The 24310-nt window shown below is 47.4% G+C and overlaps 8 protein-coding genes across 8 annotated transcripts; 3 read left to right on the top strand and 5 right to left on the bottom strand.

Annotated features, from left to right (window-relative positions):
- Positions 1-377: 377 nt before the first annotated feature.
- Positions 378-4272, bottom strand: N7483_011015 (putative translation regulator (Cya5); the record flags this gene model as incomplete). The annotated part of the gene is made up of 2 exons (XM_057094442.1): positions 378-4150; positions 4236-4272. 2 exons carry the CDS (start codon positions 4270-4272, stop codon positions 378-380), a joined length of 3810 nt encoding a protein of 1269 aa, XP_056940413.1.
- A 486-nt stretch (positions 4273-4758) lies between these two features.
- N7483_011016 (signal recognition particle subunit SRP68) lies at positions 4759-6696 on the top strand (the record flags this gene model as incomplete). The annotated part of the gene is made up of 3 exons (XM_057094443.1): positions 4759-4949; positions 5018-6148; positions 6207-6696. 3 exons carry the CDS (start codon positions 4759-4761, stop codon positions 6694-6696), a joined length of 1812 nt encoding a protein of 603 aa, XP_056940414.1.
- An 863-nt stretch (positions 6697-7559) lies between these two features.
- On the top strand, positions 7560-9432 carry erg5 (C-22 sterol desaturase erg5; the record flags this gene model as incomplete). The annotated part of the gene is made up of 4 exons (XM_057094444.1): positions 7560-7719; positions 7814-7964; positions 8083-9331; positions 9397-9432. 4 exons carry the CDS (start codon positions 7560-7562, stop codon positions 9430-9432), a joined length of 1596 nt encoding a protein of 531 aa, XP_056940415.1.
- Positions 9433-10034: 602 nt separating this feature from the next.
- Positions 10035-10778, bottom strand: N7483_011018 (MARVEL domain-containing protein; the record flags this gene model as incomplete). The annotated part of the gene is made up of 4 exons (XM_057094445.1): positions 10035-10179; positions 10255-10380; positions 10435-10547; positions 10632-10778. The coding sequence occupies 4 exons, from the start codon at positions 10776-10778 to the stop codon at positions 10035-10037; spliced, it is 531 nt and encodes a 176-aa protein (XP_056940416.1).
- Positions 10779-11450: 672 nt separating this feature from the next.
- On the bottom strand, positions 11451-11826 carry N7483_011019 (uncharacterized protein; the record flags this gene model as incomplete). The annotated part of the gene is given in 3 exon segments (XM_057094446.1): positions 11451-11696; positions 11737-11808; positions 11821-11826. The coding sequence occupies 3 exon segments, from the start codon at positions 11824-11826 to the stop codon at positions 11451-11453; spliced, it is 324 nt and encodes a 107-aa protein (XP_056940417.1).
- Positions 11827-13791: 1965 nt separating this feature from the next.
- N7483_011020 (rhodanese-like domain-containing protein) lies at positions 13792-14494 on the top strand (the record flags this gene model as incomplete). Its single annotated transcript, XM_057094447.1, has 2 exons — positions 13792-14055; positions 14114-14494. The coding sequence occupies 2 exons, from the start codon at positions 13792-13794 to the stop codon at positions 14492-14494; spliced, it is 645 nt and encodes a 214-aa protein (XP_056940418.1).
- A 503-nt stretch (positions 14495-14997) lies between these two features.
- Positions 14998-18327, bottom strand: N7483_011021 (putative mitochondrial translation initiation factor IF-2; the record flags this gene model as incomplete). The annotated part of the gene is made up of 3 exons (XM_057094448.1): positions 14998-15241; positions 15303-17809; positions 17893-18327. The coding sequence occupies 3 exons, from the start codon at positions 18325-18327 to the stop codon at positions 14998-15000; spliced, it is 3186 nt and encodes a 1061-aa protein (XP_056940419.1).
- Positions 18328-19414: 1087 nt separating this feature from the next.
- On the bottom strand, positions 19415-23396 carry thtA (the record flags this gene model as incomplete). The annotated part of the gene is made up of 5 exons (XM_057094449.1): positions 19415-20812; positions 20875-21047; positions 21124-22672; positions 22743-22857; positions 22900-23396. The coding sequence occupies 5 exons, from the start codon at positions 23394-23396 to the stop codon at positions 19415-19417; spliced, it is 3732 nt and encodes a 1243-aa protein (XP_056940420.1).
- Positions 23397-24310: the final 914 nt, after the last annotated feature.

The raw sequence follows: 24310 nt of genomic DNA on the forward strand, positions 1-24310 counted from the left end.
GGTAAAATTGAAACGCGTGAAGATCGTGTCAAGGGGACGCGTTTCGCGTTTCGCTTATGTCATCCAATATATCTCGCGCGCCCGATAAACTGGTGAATTTATTCTCGGCTTTGGCACCTGGGGTGCATGAAAAAGGACTTCGGATGATGGATACTGATAACTTAGATTTAGATTTTATGAGATATATTATGCAATTGGACATCTGAAACCTGAGGGTTTGTATGAAATGGGTAGTTATACATTGGATCTATACAGTTGGTTTGCTATACAAAATAAGAAATGAGAACAATGATATACAATGAGAGGCACTTTCAATGCGCCATCTCCTTAAGTGATTCAGAAAACGCAAGGCCTTCCTAGCTCGCATCTAGATGCCTCTAGGAATCATTCTTCGGCGCATCCTTTGGAGGCCGAGTGTCCTTCTCAGCCCTGCGTTCTTGGGGAGGTGTCCTCCAATGACCTCGCTTTGTCTTTCGGGTCGACTTTGGTGGTAGAGGGAGTGGGATTCGTCGACGCGATCTTGCATGTTGAGTTTGACCTTGGAAATCAATCAGATCTTCCGGGGGAAGAATACCTGTCCACTCCTCTGCATTGGCGGCATCGGCCTCCTTTCGGGGATCACGTCGAGGCTCCTTAGGTTTCTTGGACTTTCTAGCAGGCTTTTTGGTTTCACTTTCTGGTGTCACTGGTGCCACTTGAGCATCTGGTTCTGATGCATTTGATGCGACTGGTACCTCCGGTGCCTCCTCGCTCTGCTGGTTTTCCTGATTCTCCTCGAGCGGATCGAACTCCTCGACTTTAGGACGTAGGCCACGAACACCAGGACCAAGGATACCGCCAGTTGCCACAGTAAGCTCCCTGGGGAATTTCGGCGTCTGTTTCTCGGGTGCCTCGGAGCGTTGTCGGAAAAGAACGCCCTGGAATTTGTCGCGCAGATAAGGCATTCTGCTAATTGCTTCAACTGTCAGGGGTGCCGTAGAAAACAGGACGTCAACTTCGTTGCCACCATGAGAAATACTCGCATCACGAATACGGTCCAAGGCGGATGCAAGGCAAACAATGGTCAAGTATGTGGGCTGCAAGAATTCTGGAGCCATATTGCCCCAGTACTTCCGTGCTGCACGTCCAAGGAAATGCTTAGACTGCTCGGGGTCATTGCGGCTTTCAAGCATATAAACACCACGTGGGGTGCCCGGAGGTTTGAATACCTGACCTTTCTTCAGTCGATTCCATCCTGGCCAATTAGGCATAAACTGTGTCTCGTTCAGACGGAAGGCCTCTGCCACATGCTCGAACTTGTCAGAGTCCGCAAGCAGCTGCACATAAGTTGTCCAGTTGAAGGTGGTCATTTCGAAGCCAATTGTTTTTACCTCATCCATGACTTGAGCGATTCTGTCGTGTTTATTTCGGTAGGCCAATGAACGCATGTAAACAGACAATGCCCGAGAGAGCGTGAAGCGACGTGCTGGGAGAATGTCATGATTTTGCCCAGAAAGCGAAATGGAGGAGGAATGTTCAGTCTTATCCGCCGCAGAAAGTGTTGGTAGACTGTGAGATGATGAGCCAGCATCAGATATAGGATCTGAAGGTGACGGCAAAGTCTCGAGTATGTGATCGACATTGATTCGACTGGCCACTTTGATGGCGCTTGATAGAGCAAGCTGCCAGCATTCATCCACCTCTTCGAATTGGTCCTCTCTTAGGTGTGCAGCCATCATAGCAGTAACCAGGCGAATTGGAGCCGGGACGGATTCACCACCCTGTGGGCTGGTAGAATCGGAACTGCTGAGATATTTGTCAAACAATCCACGAGCTAGTGACATGGCGCCATTTGCACCGTACTGCTTGATGAGATATTCGTGGTTCCAGGTGTTGAAAGACTTGGCAAGAGCCTCCTTGCGACCTTGTGTTGATGGGAGCTTGCTGGCCAGTGCAGTGAAGTCACGATTTGCTATTGACTCAATAAGCAAGACTTCTGCTTTCTTGAGACGTTCATTTGCATCGTCGTTGGTTTCATCCTGCTTAACTGCCTTCAAGTCAGGGGCTATCTCTTCCTCGAAGCTCCGGAGGCTTGACGCTAGGCCTGAATCAGGGAATCTTGAGATGACCTCTTGTAAAATGACATGAGCCATTTCAAGATTGCGAATTTTGATGTATGCAAGCAGAACGATAGCATAATGAACCTCCGTGGCATGGAAGACACGTTGTTTGTGAAGACGCCTGAGAGTCATGCGCGCTTTATCGGCAGAGCCAATCAAAGCCAGACGGAGCAAATCAGCTGCATAGGACGTGGCATCCGGAGTCAGGCCAACACTCGTCATACGATCCCAAACCCGGTTAAAAGACCGATAGTCAATCCTAAATGCATACTGCATGAGAAGCGAGTTCCACATTCGCATTGGAGATCCTTCGACCTTGCTGTCCAAACAAGTCTCAGCCAATTGTTCGGCCAAATCTAGCCGGCCACCGCTAATATAAGCCTGAGCTACCGTGCTAAGCATTGGCATAGTGACAGGTACTTTCTGCAGCTCTGCTTGTTGAAGCAATCGGCGCACGCCAGAAATGTCTCCTCTGTTTGCACATATTCCCATCATAATTCCAAAAGTGTGAGAGTCAAGTTGAACAGCGCTCTGGACCATCTTTGAGAAATGGGAGAAGGCCCCATCCAAATCATCATTGGTTACATAGGCAGTGAGAACAATATTCCAGCACACCGTGTTCGGTTGAAGCTGGAATTCATCTTGCAACCTTCTGAATTGATTCAGAGTTTCCGGGACATTGCCAACATTTGCATTGACAAGGAGAAGTGGAGTCACGAGTCTGCGGCTCTTGGGGTTGCCATGATCCGCGACTAGCTTGTCAAATACAAGATTCACCTGCGACACATCTCCATTGTGAGCGAACAGGTTCAAAGGATCTTTGTAGTTCTGAATTGATGGCTTCCCGTAGAAATGGGCTATCTCATCCAAAAAATACAAGACCTGGCCGGGCATTTCAAATTGCGTAAGAAGTTCGAGTTGGCGAGACAACATTTTCTTGCGGGCGTGGAACTTCGCGTCATGTTTAGCCAATTGCGGATAGAAGAAGAGCCGCATCTGGTGGTAAAAAACGAGTGAACGAGCAAAGTCGGTACGAACACTTGAAGATTGAAGGGTTTCAATGATGTTGACATAATGCTGCAGAGTCGAGATCTCCAGCGAACGAAAGTTATGCATGATGGAATTGAGAGTATCCATCGGGGTATCTTTTAGCATGTCGAGAGAAGTAGAGAGATGCTCTAGTAAGAATTCGGCGATATTTCGAAGGATGCGAGCGTCATACTCAGCAATGTCTTTCTTCCTCACGAGATAAGACGCCAATTTATTGATAACCTCGGAGGGTATACGAACATCCCAGTTGGGGGAGATGATCCGTCCCTTATGCTCATCGTTGAACTGCGAGCGAAGGACCCAAATTTTCTGAGCGTGAGGCCAGTCATAACGCTTTATAAAATGAAGAAATGACAAGGAGAAAACGGATCGTGCGCGTTTGAATTTGAGAGCCAATTCACATATTTCAATAAGCTTTGGTGGCTTCTTGACTTGAAGTTGCGACTGAGTAATGTGGAAGAAATCATTATCAGAAGGTTCTGAAATTAGTAAGAACGTTTCCCACGCTCGGTCTATGTTGACCTGAACGTTTGACTTGCTTAAAAAGGCGCAAAGGTCAGAAAGAGCCTCTGCTGGCCGTCCAGCTGCGAGGAACAGCACCCATACATTATCGTAATGTATCCGAGATCTATCTCGCGACTTCAAGCCGAGCCAAAGGTTCTTTATCGCCTCAACAGGTTTTGATGGCTCGTCAATGGCAATCTCAGAAGATGTATTGTGTGGCTGCTCGGCTTGTGGATGTTGTGAAATACTCGTGGCTTCCGAGACGTACGTTCTCCGAAGACTGGGGAGCGTTCTTTTCCTCCGACGTAGGCCCACCCCTTTGGACAGTCGTGATAGCCGCGAGGCCGCAAACTCTTGAGTCTTCTGGGGATAGAGGAAATCGAGGAATGGTAGATTGGCATCGCTCGAGCTTTGATTTCGTCGGGATGGATTGGGAACAAAAGAGTATGGTTGATCGGACGGTTGTGTGAGAGCTAGGAGCCAGTGGGCGGCATCCCCTCCGACATTGTGTTTCCAAAATCGTCGAGACAATGATCTTCTGGTCTGAATAGCGCCATTAGGATCTCGAAAGGAAACGCCGACCCGCCGTCTCAAAATAGCCCGTAGCCCGTTCGAGCATTACCCCCGATCGTCGCGGCGTCAAAACACTATAACCACCAAAGTAGTTCACCAAGTGGCATCATATCGTGTCCTCAGATACGATCTGATCGAATAACAGAGTCAGTGGTCCGATATCTTCGTCGTTGGGCGAGTAATAGCATTCAAATTGGTTGTTTGGAAGGTGTCTGGTCTTACCCAGAAAAAAGAGAATAGAGCAGAAACAGAGGAAGTTTTCGGGCAGGGAACTCGAAGAATTAGTCTGTAAAGAATTCTCTGAGCTTGAAATTCAAAGCAAGCCCAATGCAATTCCTGAACCAGCCTATTGGCAAAGGGGGCTAGAAGACGAAAAAGAATCGTTGAAGTTGAGAAGCTTCCGCAACAGAGGAAAATGCCCGGCACATCGGCCCATCCTCGTTTGCCCACCGCCTTTGGCGCAACCCACCAATCTGTCTCTTTCGATTCGATCATCGCCCCCTCAATCTTCAACGCGAATCCAATATTCAAGATGGAGATTACGGATTATATCTTCAAGGAGCGAGAGGAGGTCCTTCTTGTTGGGGACTACAATGCCTATCGGGCGCATGCCACTCGCAAGTTGCACAAACTTCGCAAGAAGCTGGGCCAGGCCACGGCTAAAGGCCGCAAGTACACTGCTAAACCCCCAGTAACCGCTGAGAACGTCAGGGACAATGTGGCGTATGTGCTATTGCTAGTGAATTTCTCCCGGGGTGTTGATCCAAGCTGACATATCTTGCTTCATGTAGATACGCGCATCTCCTGCTTCTCGCGTCCGAGCGAGCCTGGGCACAAGCTATGCACATGAAATCTACACACTCCGCAGACCCATCTGCCAAAGGCATCACTGGTGCCGCCAGACGCCATATCATCTCCCGCCTACAAAAGGCAACTGGTTACGCACAGCATCTCGTCTCTTTACTCCATGAACAATCTGCCTCCGGGGCGAACGATATTGATATCCTCGAGGCTCGCGCCTATCTTGCTACAATTTCCGGCGCACTGTGCCTCGAGAAGCACAAGTGGGAACAATGTCTTCACGACTATGCTATTGCAAGAGTTATCTACACAGCTCTTGGACAGCAAGTGAAGAAGGACGCTTTCCGGGATCTTCTTTCCGGAACCGTTGACCCAAGCTTGCGCTATGCTGCTTACCAGATGAAGCTCCCTCGTTCAAAGCCCACTTCCTCGTTAGCAATTGAATTCTTCCCATCGGATCCAGAAATCCGAGCTGAGGTAGAGAAAATTGACCCTTCCTGTTTGGCTGAAGAGGCAGCAGGAACCCGGCGAACTGCGGAAGGTGAGGTTCAAGAACTCCCTCAGTCTATTACTTGGAGATCACGCACCGTACCGCTAGAAGATGCATCTATCTCCCAGTCATTGGCAGCCGCTTCTGCTGCTGAGGCCCTTCTCACTACCTGGTTGGCCGGAGCTGGACGATCAGCTTCCGCTAAAGATCAGGCCGCTGCGTACGATAATGTAATCATCGCCAGTCAAGATGCAGTCGATGCCACAAAGACTGCTATTGATGACTTGGTCAATGAAGGAGTTGATGCTGGAGATAAGAGAATGCAGGCATTGCAGATCACCCGTACCGCTGTCAACTACAGCCTGGTTGGATGGCGGGTCGGCCGTAACCGAATCCTCTGTGGTGAGAAGGACGGTCTGACCTTCGAGGATGAGCAAGCTTCCACGGAGAGCAAGAATGTCAAAAAAAATGGTGGCAATGGGAAAAAATTGAACCGTCTCCGTGAACGAGTGGTTCTGTATGACTCGACTCTACAGAGCTTGGATTTCATTCTTGAGTTGCCAGGTGTTGCAGCTGATTCAGCTTTCGTTCAAGATCTAACTGCCAAGAGACACTACTTCCGCTCCCTTAGGTATGTTCCACCCCCTCTGCTTCTGTTTTGAATATTAGCTAATATTTGTTTTTTTAAGATGCCTGTCTATTGCACGCTCTCACAGTGTACTTGGCAAGTTCACCGAGGCACTAGCGCTATTGGCGCATGCCTATGAGCTTGTTGGATCCGCACCACCACAGTCCTCTGCCGACTCTGAGGGAGCTCCCCGGCTCGACGTTTCCAAGGCTCAGGTCAGTGCCTTGGAGATCACTCTGCGTGGATTGGTTGCCCATTACCGCGGTCTCGTTACCATTGAGCGCTTCGATGCCAACTCTGGTGCATCTCAGCAACAGCCTCTTGCCGAGCGCCTTAATCAGTTCACCGCCGAACCTAATCTGAACAACTTGGTGCCCTACCCACCCCAGATGCAGCCAGTTCCGGTGAAGCCACTTTTCTTCGATGTTGCATGGAACTACATCGATTACCCACGCAGTACCAATGCCACTGCTAATGCCGATGTGGCCGCTGAAGCTCCTACGCCTGAGGAGAAGAAGGGCCGTGGATGGTTTGGCTTTGGGCGGTCATAAATAAGATCAGCGTGATACATAGTCAAGTATCAAAGAGTTATGCCAATTAAACTATATGTTCTCTACCTCAAGTACATACATGATCATTCTTCTCCTTTTCATCTTTACATTTCTTTCATTATATCCAATTTATCCAATCAAGACCCTGGCTTAGTAAAGTGCACGTGCCCCCAAAACCCTTATGTATCAATAGCCAATCAGTGATCACGGGATTTCTCTAACCGAGTCACGCTTTGACTATGATGAGTATAAGAGTTAATAGGTTGATGATGCATAGAAATTAACCTTATAAATTGTGCACTGTTCCCCTTTTTTTTATGACCTTGCAGAATAAAATGAGTTTTGTTGAGAAGTCAACTGGGAGTTGAACTATATAGGTGTGATAGAATCTACTCCGTAGTGATAAGCATACTATAGAAATTTCTTTCTAACTATCAAAGCACTGTACAAGTAGAAAAGAAGAAACAAATAAGAAAAACTTAAGAAATTAGAAAATTAAGAAATTAAGAACTAAGAATCAAGAACTTGATAATCAGGATCAATACTGAACCAATTTCAGAATTGTTCCCCTGATTCTATGCCCAGGTCATACGGTAATACCATAGTAACCAGGGCAATAAGATGTGGGACTATGCACATCCGGGCCCCCGAGAGAGTGGGAATTGGCGCCGGCATTATTGACGTTTCCACCCCTGACCAATTTCGATTTCTTCCCCCTCTCCACTCTCTCCAATCTCCGATCTGCTCGCGGGATTCTTTCTCCTTTTCGATTTTCGGAATTTGGTTTTTGTCATTCTTTCCCTTTACAGAATCTCTCCGACCAAAAAACAAAAGTGAGAAAACCAGTGATCCCGTGCGACAGTATGGTCAACATCACTGGTAGCTTTGTCTCGCCTTCGGCAGACGCGACAGTCTCTCCCCAATTGATCGCGACAGGCGGTTTCTTGGCTTCCATTCTTGATGGCCTCACCATCTGGAAGTTCCTCGGAACACTGTTCCTTGCAGCTGTCGTTTATGATCAGTGTAAGTGCGCCTCTTTTTTTTTTATCAAAATCTTGAAAGGCTTCAGATCTCTCTTTGTCAGAATGTAGCGTCGCTAACCATCTCACCTCTATAGTCAAGTATCACTACTACAAGGGATCAATCGTTGGTCCTGCCTACAAGATTCCCTTCATGGGCCCATTTTTGGAATCCGTCAACCCTCAGTTTACCAAGTACAAGGCCAAATGGGACAGTGGCGAGCTCAGCTGTGTCTCTGTCTTCCACAAGTGAGCAATCCCAGACAATTTGCATACGTGTCGATGTTTTACAGCGATCTCGTCGAATTCCGACTGTTTATAAGAGATCAATCCTTCTCTCGATGTATACTAACCGCGCTTTCTGAAGGTTCGTCGTCATTGCCTCCACTCGTGACATGTCCCGCAAGATCTTCAACTCTCCCGGATACGTAAAGCCTTGTGTTGTCGACGCTGCGCACAAGCTTCTCGGCAAGACCAACTGGGTTTTCTTGGATGGCAAGGAGCACGTTGACTTCCGCAAGGGTCTCAATGGTCTGTTCACTCGCCAGGCCTTGGCCTGCTACCTCCCTCGTGTGGAGGAAGTCCTCAACGCCAGTTTCAAGCGCTTCGTGGAGAAGTCCGCCAACCTGAAGCACGAGCCTACTCCTTGGATGCCCGATTTCCGTGATCTGATGACTGCTCTCTCTTGCCGTACCTTCGTTGGATACTACATGTCCGATGAGGTCGTTCAGAAGGTCGCCGATGACTACTACATGATTACCGCTGCGCTGGAGCTGGTCAACTTCCCTATCATTCTTCCTTTCACCAAGACTTGGTACGGCAAGCGCGCTGCCGACATGGTCATGGCTGAGTTCGCCAAGTGCTCCGCTAAGAGCCGCGCTCGCATGGCTGCCGGTGGTGAGGTTTCGTGTATCATGGACGCCTGGGTCAAGGCCCAGCAGGATTCTGCCAAATACCGCGAGAAGATTGCCAAGGGCATTCAGGTCGATCCCTCCGAGAAGCCTCCCCAGGTTCTGCGTGACTTCACCGATTACGAGATTGCCCAGACTATCTTTACCTTCCTCTTCGCCTCCCAGGATGCTACTAGCGCTGCCTCGACTTGGTTGTTCCAGCTGATGGCTGACCGCCCCGAAGTTTTGGACAAGGTCCGTGAGGAGAACCTCAAGGTCCGCAACGGTGACCGCACTGTGCCTATTTCTATGGAGCTGCTGGACGAGATGCCCTACACTCGTGCTGTTGTCAAGGAGACCCTGCGTTACCGCCCTCCCGTCATCATGGTTCCTTACCTCGTCAAGAAGGATTTCCCTATCACCGACAAGATCACCGTCTCCAAGGGTTCCATGATCATTCCCTCCGTTTGGCCCGCTTGTCACGATGAGGAGGCCTACCCCAACGCTGACTCCTTTGACCCTGACCGCTGGATCACCGGTACTGCCGAGCAGCAGACCAAGAACTGGCTGGTCTTTGGCACAGGTCCCCACTACTGTCTGGGACAGACCTACGCCCAGCTGTCTTTGATGGCCATGATCGGTAAGGCTAGTATGGAGATGGATTGGGAGCACACCCCTACTCCTCTGTCTGAGGACATCAAGGTGTTTGCTACTATCTTCCCCCAGGTATGTTTAAACTTTTTTTCTACAATTTCATCTTGATTTGCACACTTACTAACAATTTCTTTTAGGATGACTGCCTGCTTACTTTCCGTCCCCGCCCATAAACTCTGAACCATTACAGAGCAAACATTAAAAGCCCTGAAGCTGGAAACCTGGCCCCAACCTCCGGATAGAAGGGCCTGGCTATCCAGCACAGCCGTTCTATCCTGGTGATGGAGGGGTCTTTTCACTTCATTCTATTTTCTCAATTGCACTTTGATGGGTTTGGTAGCACGACGGGTTGAAGTGAGGGTAAATCCCTCAACTGGACATAGACACTTAACCATTAGGAAGACACTTGGATACCCTGATACCCTTGTCCTTGTACTATGAGCATTTTCGGATGGTTCTCTATTTTGTCTCTTGCATTGAGCCCTGCGACCACTCTTTAGACTAATATTAATTCATGTTTTCATATTCTTACGTTCAAATGTTATTCAATGCAAACGCCTCACATCTTGATTTGTCCAAATTACGTACCATACTCGCTTCGACAAGCTTCACTATACCAGTAGCATATGCCCGTGGACTTGAGTGCTATTCGGTATGATGAAAAAATACAAATTCATTCTGCATAGGTACTTGAAAGGAAGTTGCCTTGGAATGATACAGGAAGTGAAATGGGCGCCGAAGCAAACGCGAGTATCCACCAAATCATATTCCAAGCTTACCTAGGAGGCAATAAACCAGCATTAGTCAAGTTTTCGCTCACTGCCTGTTCCCTTGATATTTCTCCATCACCGGCGACAGCACGCGTCTTAGGATGATGAATGTATGCCACCTCGAGTGCTAAAGTGACCATGGATGCGAAGCTATTGTCAAGATGGTAAGCTGTTAGCTTCAAGTCTGATATATGCAGTTGAACCTTGCATGGGACGAATCCTTACAATGCGATAAAGCTGAATGCTTCTGCAGTGTATTGGCGACTACACACAACCTCTCCATTCCAACGACTGATCCGGCAACTTTGTCTATTGAAATCCTGAGCCAGGAAAATGAACGACGTAAGCCAGCTGAATGACGCGTTAGATATCGATTTCAATGCCAGTGACTGATCAGGTTCTCACAGATAGGAAATAATTGCGTCAGTTATCAATATCGGGAATATGTGCCATCTCTGTCGTCTGAGCACAAAACTTATAGATGATGAGAGTACGGCGAAGACGATGGTGATAACAGCCTGTAGTAAGATTCAAGGTTAGGATCTATGCATCATAGCTCTTGCTTCTAACCTCGGAAGGCTAGCTATAATGTTGCTACTCACGATTGTCAAGGAGAATATCACAGTGAGAGTCTTCGTTCCTCTCGCAGCCCAAGCAGTGATTCCGAGGACGATGATTGCGCTGAATATCTGGAGTGCCCGGGTAACATAGCTGACCATGCCCATGGGATGGCTAAAAAAGCTCTCCATCATGATATTGGATGAAATGGATGGAATGTGGATATTCGAGGAATAGATCGATAAGAGTTATATTCGAATCATGAAAACAGGATTTCAGCGCCCGGCGATGGTCTTGGATTTATATAGAAATTAGAATTCCCTGTTTCTCTTGTCCCCGGAACCTTGGAAAGTCTATGATCCTATCTCTTGATAGATTTTGGCTTGTGAACCTGAAATGCAGGCGCTTACTTCGGACCAAAGGCCTACCAGCATAATACATACGCTGTCGATTACTAGAAGACATGCTCTCTATATCATGAACCAAAATATATTAATATTATGAGAATCCCATCATTATGTGAAGATTTGATAAATGACTCTGAACATTTGAAGTATGACAGTAGCACATTGTGCAATCCGATCAACTGGCCAATCTAAACCGCGCCCCACTCTTATAGGTACTTGTAGACGTCACGACTAGCAGCCCTGTATCAGGAACCATGTCCAGGTGAAATTGAAGTACCTGAGAATTAACGATCTGCGTTCCAAGACTTTACTATGCTCTCGTTCCTCTAGGACTGCCAGAAGTTCTGCTAAAAGAGCCCATACTCAATAGTACATCCATGGATGTATCTATCAACTATTGGTGTACTAGTAACATTTGAAAATTCTTCATATACATAACGATAAACATACTATCTATTAACTTTGGGACGTACGACTCTTCTTCTTCCTATGTGACTCTGATCCGAAACATTTCAGATATGCCAATCTGAGTGTTGGGATGCTAGAGGCGACTAGTGCGGTCGAGATCTCCACCACAGAACAAACGTAGATAGGCACAACATCCCAACTCAAGTCACGGTTCTTGTATAGATGCACTACATAGGCAAGCCGAACTGCAGCGGCGACAACCGTACTTATGTCCGGGTTAGTAAGTGATTTTAACTACTAGAAGGTATTTTTAATTGATGATTATTGAGCTTACCAAAACCCAGTCGAGCATAACAAAACCAAAGCCATGATCTTTCTTCTCTTCTTCAGATGCAAATCTTGGAAGCTGTCAGCATACAGTCATTTCAGAATTAAGAGAGTCCAACCTAGTATAGGTTTGAGTGGCAGTACCACCACTAGAATGTTGGTGACAAGGAATACAACAGCAACGTCGCACCAGAATATCAAAAGTGAGATGCAAGTGCTGTGATGTCCATTGGCGGGATGAGTCCAATAGCTACCCACTGGTTGACACTGAAATATTGCAACGAATATGAATGTCAGCGTCAAAATTGTGATGAGAACTGCTGAAATAATAGTGGCGATTCTCAATCCTGGGAAAATGCGATGATATAGAGTGAGTATCGAGAGTTTCACCAGTCCACTAGATGTGATATATAGGACTTGAATAGCGAGTTGGATCTAATATCAGGATCAACAGATAGGTAAGTACTACTAGTACTGTATTTCAATGTTGAATCAATTTCAACCTGGTTAGACTAACCTTTCCCAGTGTCCCATTATTACTTGACCAACGTCCCCCCATGCCATTCTCAACGCCTTGAACCAGTTAGCATAGACATTGAGCCGCCGAGATCAGTTGAAGTGAGTGATTATACCCAAAATTATAGACACAAGTATCCCGACAGATGCGATCATGGACCCCATCACACACCAATCATCTGTACCGTACGTTCTTAATATCCAAATACGGGATATTAGTCGCAGTATCACAGTGATCCCCGCGATTCCAATGAGAGCCGATGACACTGCGATGAGCGCCGTCCCAAGATCTTCTGAGAAAGGCGTATTAGTACTGGCTCCATCAAACACGTAACATTTTGAGATTGAACCTTGGAAATCACTCATAGTCAATCATTTGTTCTTCAATTTTATAAAGCGATAAAATCCCGAGTTGTCTCAATTGATAGATGCCAATCCGAGTTTTGGCATCTAGTGCTGCTTTCGCAACACGACCTCGGGATGGGATATGAATGAAATCCTAGAAGAATTTATTTCTATTGCCACATGGCGTATGATACAATTCAAGTTCAAGTTTCTGCTTATGATATTCCAAGGTTTTAGTCTGATCTAGGGGCCTATGTAATACCTATCTATCACTACTGGCAAAAATCTCCCATCTAGGCTATATTCCCGCGTCTGCCCGTTCTTGGAGCGATGCTTCCAGAATCACAACGTCATAGACTTAATTTCGATATATTGGTACACATTGCATAAATAAAAACATTCTCTGCTGCTATCATGCTAGCAAAATACATTTTTATACTCCAGAGCTCTAAATCACAGGACACAAGATCAATTGATAATATGCCAGTGTCAGCGACGTAGGTCCTCAGCATATTGTCTCACAAACATCATTTGAAAGAAACTTAAGCTTGAACCACTGACATTTTCTCAGTAATGTCTGCTGTTACATACTGGCAGTCATTTTCCCGCCTCTTGCAGTCCTTTTAACAAGAGGCTGTGGTGCGCAGCTCTTCATTAACATCATATTGACGTTGTGTGGTGATATCCCAGGGATTATTCATGCAATGTAAGTATTCAAGTTCCAAATTCCCATTCAATAATTTTCGTCTATATCATGCAAATTGGGTATTTTTAAATCCATCTTATGAACCACTGCTAATAGTTTACATGAAGATTCATAGTAGCGACGACAGACAGAAGACGCCAATACTACCAGTAATACCCAGTTGAAGGTACTTGATTGAATGTACGCACTATCTTCAACAGCACTTCAAGCTCGTGTTCAAGTTGGGCGTCTGGGTTATGTACCAGTGGGCCTATTTAAAAGAAATCTATTTTAGCACTTCTATACTTATAGGGTTAAAGACAACCCTGCAGCCTGCTTGGTCAGTATACAATCCGAACTAAGTAGGCGGTCACGGCTGACATCACGCTCAGCTCAACCGTTAACTCCGCAGCTACTAACGTTTGAATCTCCTCGGCTCAAACTTGAACCTCAATCTACTCAAAGTCCAACTGTAGATGAATACCAATACCAATGGCAACAGTATTACCATCCACAATGAGGTGCTCAATCACTTCCATTCCCTCAAAGGCCCTTAGAGCCTCCGCACCTTACCGGCTCTCGACCGCCGCACTTCCGCGCGGATCTCTCTCCGCAACCAACCGAGGGATTGCCTCTCTATCATCGAGATGTGGTTTCCTGGTATCTCTGGCCCAACAAATTTACAAGCCTGCGCATTACAAGCATGGATTATATTCACACAACCAAGTTCGGTGGAGAAGTGATGAGCCTGGCAGTTTGCGCGAATGGGGATTCGAAGAGGTAACTGCACATATCATATTCAAGTTCCATGAAATGACAGGATACTAATATGAAACAGATAAACACTGCTCTCCCTAGCTCATCCTCAAGTGACCCAACACATACCCCAGTCATTCTAATCGACGTCCGTGAACCCGCTGAACTAAAAGGCACCGGTATCATTCCTACTGCGATCAGTATCCCGCTCGCCTCTCAACCCGATGCGCTTTATCTTACACCTGACGAATTTGAGACTCGATTTGGATTCCCCAAGCCCGTCGCTGAGGATAACCAGAAACTTGTTTTCTACTGTAAGGCTGGTGTGAGGGCTAGAGCTGCGGCACAGTTGGCTGTACAGGCAGGCTATGATGCTGAGAGTTTGGGAGTTTATGATGGGAGTTGGTTGGATTGGGAGAGGAATGGAGGCCGCGTTGAACGCTGGGACGGTGACGATTTTTAATCCATACTTGACGACTGACTCTGGTCATTGTGCAGGTTGTATATACTAAATAAGGGTTTCTGGTGCCTACGTGAAATACAATTTAATGCAGGATAGAAGATCTTGAAATCAAATCTAGCAACATTCATTAATCAAACTACTATAAAAAAGACATGGCTGGTACCAGGTCATGCCCTTCCCTTGTCATGTACAGGCGACTTTTCTTTTTTGGCCTTGTCGTGATCGTTATGGTATGTCCACATCATAATCCAAAAAACACAAAGAACTTTTTCGCTTTTTGATGGTCATCGTCATATTTGACACTCAAAAATATTCGTGTCGAAAAACATCATAAAACATGCCACATATCGGAGGCCTTGCGAGCCATCTACGTAGGTATAGCAGAATAGAAGCAGGTTTCACGCTAGGGAAAAGTTGACCATGCAGACAAGGCGGGGGCATATCAGGACATCTCTTGGGGAAAAGATGCCCATCAATAACTTGTGGAAGTCTGAACCTCAAGCTCAAGGGATTTCGAAGGTACCCTTCAGCTTCTTGACCAGAGCCCACTCCTCTCTCGTCACCTCGGCACGGTAGAACTCCTTCAATGTGTCGATACTTTTACGGGAGATGTGAGAGTACAGTTGGTCCTTCTCCTCGAGCTGACGACCGTACATAGGCTGGTTAGGTCCCTCAATCTTGATAGCAACAGAGGGTTGACCCTTCTTGCAAACCGGGATAGGCTTGTGGTCACGCTCAATAGATGTACTGTAGAAATAAATGTTAGACTGAAACAGATAGCGTATACAAGTTGGTGGGGGAGACTTACACTCTGCCAAGATCAATGATTTCTCGCTTACCATCAGCACCGGTGCGGACAGCCGCCAATGGAGTGTGCATGCGCAAGCTACCCTCAAGAACATCGATACCGATGACAATGGGGTCCTTCTTATTAAAGACAGCAACAGGGTTGATAACACAAGGGAAAACAGCAAGCAACTTGCTCTCCTCCTTGCGCTGCTCCTGCAGTTCCTCCATGTGCTTAGTGAAGTCGTCGAACAGGTGGTAAATAATGTCAGCAGTGAAGATCTTAACACCGACATCAGCGGCGTAAGCAGCAGCATCCTTATCAACCTTGACATCGAAACAAAGCATAACAGCGAACTTCTTCTCCTTCTCCAGCATGGTTCCAGCCATCATGACATCACGCTTGTAGACCGGACCAATAGAGATGTTGGCCACGGGAATCTTGGAGGACTTCAAGAACTCAAGAAGAGCCTCCAGGGAACCCAGAGTAGAAGCCTGGACAGTGACACCCCGGTTATCAGTGGCGACACGGCTCAGCAGGTTCTCCAGATCGGACATGACCTCTTCCTCCAGATCATCCTCATCGTCATCAGGTCCAACAACCAACAGACGAGAACCAGCAATAGCGTGCTCCAGATCGTTGGCTGCAATCTTGACACCAAGGGCTGCCTTGACCTCCTTGTTGTGCACGTACTGAGACTTAAGACGCAGCTCCTTAAGCGGTGCCGGTGTGAGCAAGGCTCGGATATTGGTTACTATGGGACCGTTGAGACCGCACAGAACAATTCGGTCGCCCTCGCGCAAGACACCGTTGGACAGGACAACATCGATGGTGGTACCAAGACCCTCGATGACCTTGACTTCCAGAACAGTACACTCAACCTCGGAGAGATACATAAGGGAGTTGGTCATACGCTCCTGGGTCAGGGAGGTGATGAGCTTCAACATGTCAGGGACACCCTCACCGGTGTGAGCGGAGGTGGGAACCAGAGAGACATTGCGGGCCATGGACTTGTTCTCGTAGAACAACTCGGAGTTGAAACCCTGCTCGGCAAAGGCAAGCTTGGTGGCTTCGAGACGAGTGCGGAACTCGTTCTGAACACCCTTGTTCTGCATCGCCAAACTGTCCTCGAAACCGTTGTTATCGATCTTCTTCCAGCCGTACAGACGATCAATCTTGTTCAAGGCCACAATGAAAGGAGTCTTGCGGTCACGCAGCAAACGCATGGACTCCAGAGTCTGGGGCTCCAAACCGTGCATGATATCGACGACCAGAATGGCAATGTTACAAAGACCAGAACCACGGGAACGCAAGTTAGAGAAGGACTCGTGACCGGGTGTATCAATAATCAAAAGACCAGGGATCTTGAACTCGAATTTGCCATCCTTGTTCACAACGGCGGTCTTCGTCTGCAGAGCATCGACAGGGAAGTAGGTAGCACCAATCTGCTGGGTAATACCACCAGCTTCACCTTCTTGCACGTTGGTCTGACGGATCTTGTCAAGCAGCTTAGTCTTACCAGTATCGACGTGACCAAGAATACAGCAAATAGGAGAGCGCAGGTTGTCCTTAGAACGAGCCGCAAGAGCTTCCTCGTGCTTCTGCTGTCTTCGCTCCGCAGCCTCAGCCTTGCGCTGGGCGATAGCTCTTTGATTAGCAGACTGCTCTTCATCAGATTCATCCTCAGAGGAAGATTCGTCTTCGGAGTCTTCATCAGAGTCCTCATCCTCATCCTCCTCCTCCTCGTCGGTCTTCTTTTCGTCAGCAGAGCCATTGGTAGCGGGCTTCTCCTCCTCGTCGTCAGTGGCAGCATCCCAGCTGTCCTTGACATCATCGTCCTCCTCGGCAGCCTTCTCCCAGTCGTCGATAGCATCATCATCCTCTTCCTTGGGAGCCTTGGCAGCGGCGGCGGCGGCAGCGGCAGCTTCAGCCTTGGCCTTTTCCTCGGCCTCCTTCCGGCGCTTATCCTCAGCCTCACGCTGGAGACGGGCTCGCTCAGCGGCAGCCTCGAGGTCAACCTCTTCTTGCTTCTTGCCGCCCTTCTTCTTACGGTTATCGTAGACAGGACGCTTGTTTTTCTCAGCACCGCCCTCCTCAAGACCAGCAACCTTGCCAACACCAGCCGCAAGCATTTGCTGCATGCGCTTTTCGTTGCGCTCCTTGGCCTCCTTCTGAGCCTTGGTAAGAAGCTTACCCTCCTTGCGCAGCTGTTCCTTCTTTTCACGCTCCTTCTCCTTCTTTCGTTGACGGGCTTCTTCACGCTTGGCCTCTTCCTCCTCATCGCGGATCTTCTGGGCTTCAGCAGCCTTCTTCTCTTCCTCTTGGATACGTTCCTCCTCCTCACGCTGCTGGCGGAGCAGCTCCTGCTGCTTCTGCAAAGCAGCCAGATGGGGAGGAAGCTTCTTCTTCTTGCCACCGGTCTCGACAGGAGCAGCAGCGGCGGCGGCGGCCTCTTGCTCGGCCTTAGCGGCAGCCTTGGAGGTATCGGCCTTTTCTTGAGCAGGGGTTGACTTCTTCTTCAAAGCGGCCTAGAAAATAAAATTGGATAATTAGTGATCTTAAGGATGAGAAAAAAAAGCCTCCTCTCCTCGGAAAGTATATCAAAACACACCTGTTCCTTCTTTCGTTGCTTTTCACGCTCCTTCTTCTCCTTCTCCTTCTCCTTCTTGGACTTGACGCGGAATTCTCCCTCCTCAGGCTCGGCGGCAGCAGGAGCAGGAGCAGCGGCCTGCTTGATAGGCTTCTTGGGCTTTCCAGCGAAAACATCATCCTCATCGAATGTGCCTTCCTCGGGCTGCTTGCTAGCGAGATCGACAACAGGATCTTCACCCTCGACGAAGTCGTTGGTGGGATGCTTGCCCTTCTTAGCTTTCTTGGCCTTGTTCTTTCGCAGAGCAGCCATCAGACCACCACTGGCTTCCTCCTCGTCATTCTGGGCATCGGCCTCGGGCTGGTCGGCGGGGGCGTCGGCAGCGGGGGCAGCCTCACCAAGATCAGCCTCCCAGTCCTCCTCCTGGCGCTTGTTTCCCTTCTTCTTGGGAGCCATTGTGTCGGTCGGGTTGTGCGTGTGTGGAACTTATGTCCTTTTTTCGTTTTTCGGCGTTCCGGATCGGGTGTCGATCAGATAGACTTGATGGGCGCACAAACGGAGCTAACCGTTCACTTGCGGAATGCAGATACACTCTCGGATTGAGAAATGTAGGAGAGGAACAGATGGAAGTGTTCCGAAAACTTTGCACACGAATCCCCAGGAATGAAAGATTGGGGTAATGGTGGACCGAGGGGGTGTGGGAGAGAAAAAGAATTTCGGGAAGAATATCAATTTTGGTGGGGAAACAATGCTCTCTGACTTCACTCCTAGTGCGGCGTCTATAACGCCCACCCGAGGGACCAAGCCCAGATTCCCAATTCCTAGTAAATCTAGCGAGGAATTATGGCTATCTGATTTTAGGAACACTCATTCATATGTTTAGTAGGATAATCATTATAACACACAGTAAGGGACAGTATGTGAAAAAGTACTTGTACTAATTGCCACTGCCCAGGTGGCTATACTCTCGTATGCAACTACACATTCAACTTTTTTCAATAATAGTAATTACATACGATTGTGAGAGGATTGAGAACAGGGGTTCAAGTGAGTTATGTTCTCATTTTCTATCAATAGCTATTGATTCTACTAATTGGTAGCCGCTTTGGTGATACCTGGTTGATGGTGTATTTTGATAGGCATTATTCCTTATTTCAATTCCAGGGATCACGAAGGATAGGGACACCAGAGAAGTAATGAGACAGATATGGACAAGATTATTCGATGGATAGCGTGCAAATAGTAGAATTTTCTAGAGGTCAAGACTCAAGACCTAGACCTTTGCAAGTTAGCCATGCGTCTATTTAGGACCACTGGCACCTCCTAAGGGCCATATTCCATATAGCAGCTTGGGAAAATAAAATAAAGATAACAGCTTTTTATTGGAGCAAAGTTCTAGTCTACATGTCTCAGGTTATCTTGTGTCTTTTCTCAATCAACCAGCCTAGACTGACAGACACTCAACTTTCCCTTCAACTCCCAATCTCACCAGCACAAAGAAGTGAAAAGCAAGAGGTCAAAGATCTCTACTCTATCTGAGCGTCTAGGATGGTACATCAAGAAGTCTCCGGAGCCAGGCAATGACCGCGTCTGTCGACGAATCTCCCAAAGTTCTCTGAGCCAGAGCACGGAATATGGTTTCTGTGTGATCTGGCTCTGGAGCATCAACAGACGGCTGGATGAGACCATCCAGGAACTCTGGGCCACGCAGACCAAGGCGCGCAAGGATGTCTCCGTCAATGCGGGAGTTACTCAGATCATGGATCTTCTTTTGGTGTCGTCGGTTGCGCTTGGATGGGCAAAGAATATCATTGTTCTCGGCGATATTTTGCAGGAGTCTCAGCAGAGGCGTGTGGTTCGGATCAGGCATGGATAAACGATAAATGGAGCCAGTCACGCTCAGTCCGTAAAAAGGTCCATTCTCCTGGCCTCCAGAGACAAATCGTATGATCGATTGATGGAGCTGAGTCTTTGGCTGAATGTTGAAAAAATTGGGGGATCGCTCATCCCACTGACCCAAGTCAATAACTCCGGCATTAACTCGACCACGGTGGCTCATGAGAATCATTGGGTTATTCCCGTTGTGAAGGATGCTAGTGAGTCCATCAAGGACGACAGGACACCAGGAGCGACATATTAGGAAAGCACCCGAGTTTGATCCAGTCCCTTGTTCTGCAATTTCAAGGATACACCAGGAATGCCGAGCAGTCAACACATAGATCAAGTTCTTTAAGATGTGAATGGATACTATTGCAGAGGGCAATGCAGTCCCAGCATTTCGACGCCATTTTCGGTTCGCATCCTTGGATGACATGGGAACGAGCCTATTCCCAGCTCCAATAATGAGGCTGTCTCCATAAGCCGCTATTGCCTGAATTGGGCCTTCAAGTATTCGAGTAAGCTTAGTGGTGCAGATGATCTTGGAAGGATCTGATGGGTCACGACGAGGCGAAATCAGGACGAGTCTGCCCTGGTCCGGGTCGCGTTCACGAACGGATAGAACGTGTGTACCGATAGCCAGCATGTGGAACTTTTCTCCCGCTCGCTCATAATCCCAATCCATTAGGCAGGTTATCATCTCCCCAACGGCCGATTCAGGCCTCCAGGGATCGTCAGGTCCGCGATGAAGTATTGGTTTCTGCAAGTCAGGATCAACGAACTGAATATGGGAGGTGAGCATTCTCGTAAAAGGCATTTCCTCTTCTGCCTGCAGAGTCTGGTAAGAGACAACAAGGCACTGTAAATTAGGTGACCATATCAGTCTTCTGGGATTTCCAGGTATCTCAATGCACCGCGGCACGCTCTTCACTTCTTGGTTCAGTGAACATATGAGAAGTTGCCCATCTGTAAAGCAAAATAGAGGACCTATTGAAGCATCTGGTTCGGGATTTTCGGGACAGATCAAGCCAAATCCATGAATCGAGGTGGGAAAGTATGCAGGCTGCGAAAAAAAAAGAATTAGATCCTAATTTAAAAGCGCTGGAGGGGCAGGGTTAAGCTTACGTTGTTCTGGTCGGTAACCCACACTCTCCGGATGAAGCATTCTGATGGAATACAATCAGGGCTATATGACACTTGCCAAAGCTCATTGTCACAGGTAAACATCGCAGATGAGCCCGTGCTCTGAAGTCGAAGGGAGGTTCTGCCGATTCGAGTTGTTCCCTTTTGCTTCAGTCCTATATAAACACATATTTTATCAGTAAAGATTCAGAAAATAGTCAGTATTAGACAAATTAAACAAGGGCTAATCACCGATTAAATCATGGCCCTTGAAGTCAATCTCAAAGGGGACTAGAATTCCACTCCGCAAACCACATAGTAGAAAGGCATGCAAAGAACCATTTCTGGGAGTGATTTGGACGGTGACAATACTTTCAACGACGATTGAAAGATCAGCGTCATAATTGTCAAGCATAATCGAGGTTTCAAAGACCTGGGTGAGGGTGTTGCTTTCGAGGACGAAGGCTGTTACAGTCCCGTCGGCATTCCCCAGGAAGATGAATGTCATATCACCGAAAGTTTGCAGTGAAAGACAAATGGGTTCCTTCAAGATAGGAACTGGCTCATCAAGATCTAAGCGAGCTTCATCGGCTGTGACTATTATCCGAGTCACATAAAGATAAGATTTACTCTCGTGACGCACAGCAGTGGCAATCATCGAGCGTGATCCTTCGACAGCCACTGCAAGGACAGCTATCTGTTCCCTGTGTGCTATCCGGGTATTCAGGTTGGGATTTTGTCGAATAAACAGATGTGTGGCTGACTCGGTAATTTGAATGAGAGCACCATCTGGTGAGAATCCTGCAGCCAAGGTTTGTTCATCAGCCAATCCTGTCTGGTCCTCATTCAGAGCAATGATCCCTTCTTCTGTGAAGTCTGTGTAGAGAAGTAAGGATGAGACAGGGTCAGAAAGAAGAACGTAAATGCCCCCAGTGTAACTGTCGACCATGGTCCACATGTCTCTAATGCTCGGTAGGTCATCAAGAGGTACGTTGAATTCCAAAGCAGCTTCAACTCCCCATCGAAACTCATAGATACCACCTTTTCCAGCTGACGACTGAGAGGATGCAAATAGACGATTACGGGCAATGCCGCCTTTGATTATGTGTGTTGCTTGTGGATAAACCATGGCAGCGTCCCGTATTGGGGCCCAATTAACGAAACGTTGGACACATCTCGGGCTTTCTCTCGCCATTTGAACGAAGAGTCCGCCATCACCAGTGCTTCCTGCTGCTAGGATAAAATCGCCGCCCTCATGACCCATATCAAGGACGTCGAATGCCAAGTCAACATCGCAATGGATTTTGCCAAGGGAAGTTTGGGTTTCCAAGTCGCCATCATTGCCGAACTCCAGAAGATAGATCCAGCCATCTTCACGGCATAAATAAATTCCGTCATGCTGTTGACTGTACATCCAGTTGCGAGCTGGTCTTGCCCAGCGAGTCCACATGGAAGCATCGCTGATTTCGGAATTGGAGGCAGCCAGCGGATATTTCTTCGGGCGTTGTTGGCCGTCACAAGGATAGACCGCCATGCCCGTGGGAGACACCACCAGAAAAGAGGACTGTTTTGTCAAGGGAACAATCATGGTTGGCAAACTATGCTGCTTGCGGAGTCTGAATTCCTTTATTTCCGGTTGAACACTGCGCATATCTTGGTTCTCTTTCCAGGTGTATGTCATAACTTCAGTGTGACCCTCTCGCTCCACAATAATTAGAAGGATAATGCTGTTATCATTGATGGATTTGGGGTAAAGAAACTCGAGGAATAAGATCTTTCCTTCGATGGGGAAGAATTGCTCCTGTCGTAAATATTAGTCAAACTTGTTTTTGGGGTCTGTTTCTTGAAAGCTGAAAGGAATAGATTCTCACATCTTTTACTGGGTTCAAAACTCCTGCTTTCATTTGATCTTGAAGATTGTGAGGCGATTGAAGCCACAAGATACCAAAATACTCCACCGATGAGCTGACTGCGACCGCACGAGATCTGTGCTATAGTTAGCTACCAACCAACCTATATCATATTGACATTACTTGCCTTGGTTCGACTGCAATATGTTTCCCATACTGCCATTCTGGACTCACACCCTGTGGTAGATGCTTCCGAAAGGTAACAAGTCCATTGCCTGGCGAATAGTACAGAAACTGTAGCTCCACCATAGCCACGCAAAGGACAAGAATTTGCGAGGGACCATCATAGGAATCTTCTGCCCGGAGATGAGCGGCCAATGAAAGCTCTCTTTCCACATTGAGAACCTTCGCCCCTATGATAGGGCCATTGAAGTCGGCTTTGTGAATCACATCCTTGAGAAACTGTCCGTCCATCACTTCCTTGATCTGTACTCGCTGTGCGCTGACAAATACAACATCGTTGTGATTTTTGCTGCGAAGACGTGCTGGTAAAATCCATTTGATGATTGGACTTGCAAGGATTGTCTGCGCGAGAAGTCCCCGATAGGGCTGTTCTGTAATGAGTTGAACGGGCAACCCAAGGTCGGAAAGATCGTTTAACGTGGGATCAGCCATATTTGAGGATGATCATAGAAGAGTAATCTTTCTTGATGAGTTTCGATGAAAAAAACGCGTGATATGTGGTTAAGCATGCATGGAAAAGGAGAGGGATGGTGGGGAGAAGAGTGATGAAAGACGCAACAAAGAATGATAAAACGTCCGATATTAGACGCGTACTACGCGTTTCGCTTATAAGCGACACAAGGCTGGAAACTTGAACTCTCACTCAGAGTCAGCCTATGGATTTCCTTTTCTTGTCCAATAGGCTTTTGTTCAAATGTTTTGAAAATGTGTGCTGACGCCTAGAGTTCAAGACAAACTCATATTGGGAAGTGCACAGCAGAGAATGTCACAGTATCTCTTTGAAATAGTGTGCTCCTTATCCAGATTCCTGCTGTATATTATATTACACAGCAGAGGAGATTCAGGGATTTTTTGAAGCCATAAACCAAAGCTTTACTGCATTGGAGATATGCCCTTCTGGGCTGAAACAGTTGGCGATCGAGTTTAGATTTTGGTTCTGGTATCAGAGTCCATACACTAGCAGTAATCTAGCATAATCTTTGGGGTATCTTCTAAAATAAAATCAACATTGAATACATAAGAAATCCAGATTGAATGGAGGTAACCTACCCTGCACATATAAGGCACTAGAAGTTCAGAACAAGCAGGTTGGAGCCTCTATGAAAGACCATAAAAACAACCTCAAGTCTAATATCCCTTCCAGATGTTGCAAAAAGAGCGAGCAGCTGCCGGCTTAGGCTAGAGCATGTAGGAGTGTGCGATCTTCCAAGACTATCTCCGAACCTGCGGGGCGCTTTGCAGGCTCACTGCGGGATCTCAATTGCAAAGCAGCCAGGAATAGATCCGGTCTTAGTGTATGATCTTGAGTTATTCTGATATTCTCTGCAGCAGAACTCCTTTCTCCA

This window comes from Penicillium malachiteum, assembly GCF_028827825.1.
Source record: "Penicillium malachiteum strain IBT 17515 chromosome Unknown utg000005l:1.0-9002435.0:326005.0-9005861.0, whole genome shotgun sequence".
Taxonomy (NCBI): domain Eukaryota; kingdom Fungi; phylum Ascomycota; class Eurotiomycetes; order Eurotiales; family Aspergillaceae; genus Penicillium; species Penicillium malachiteum.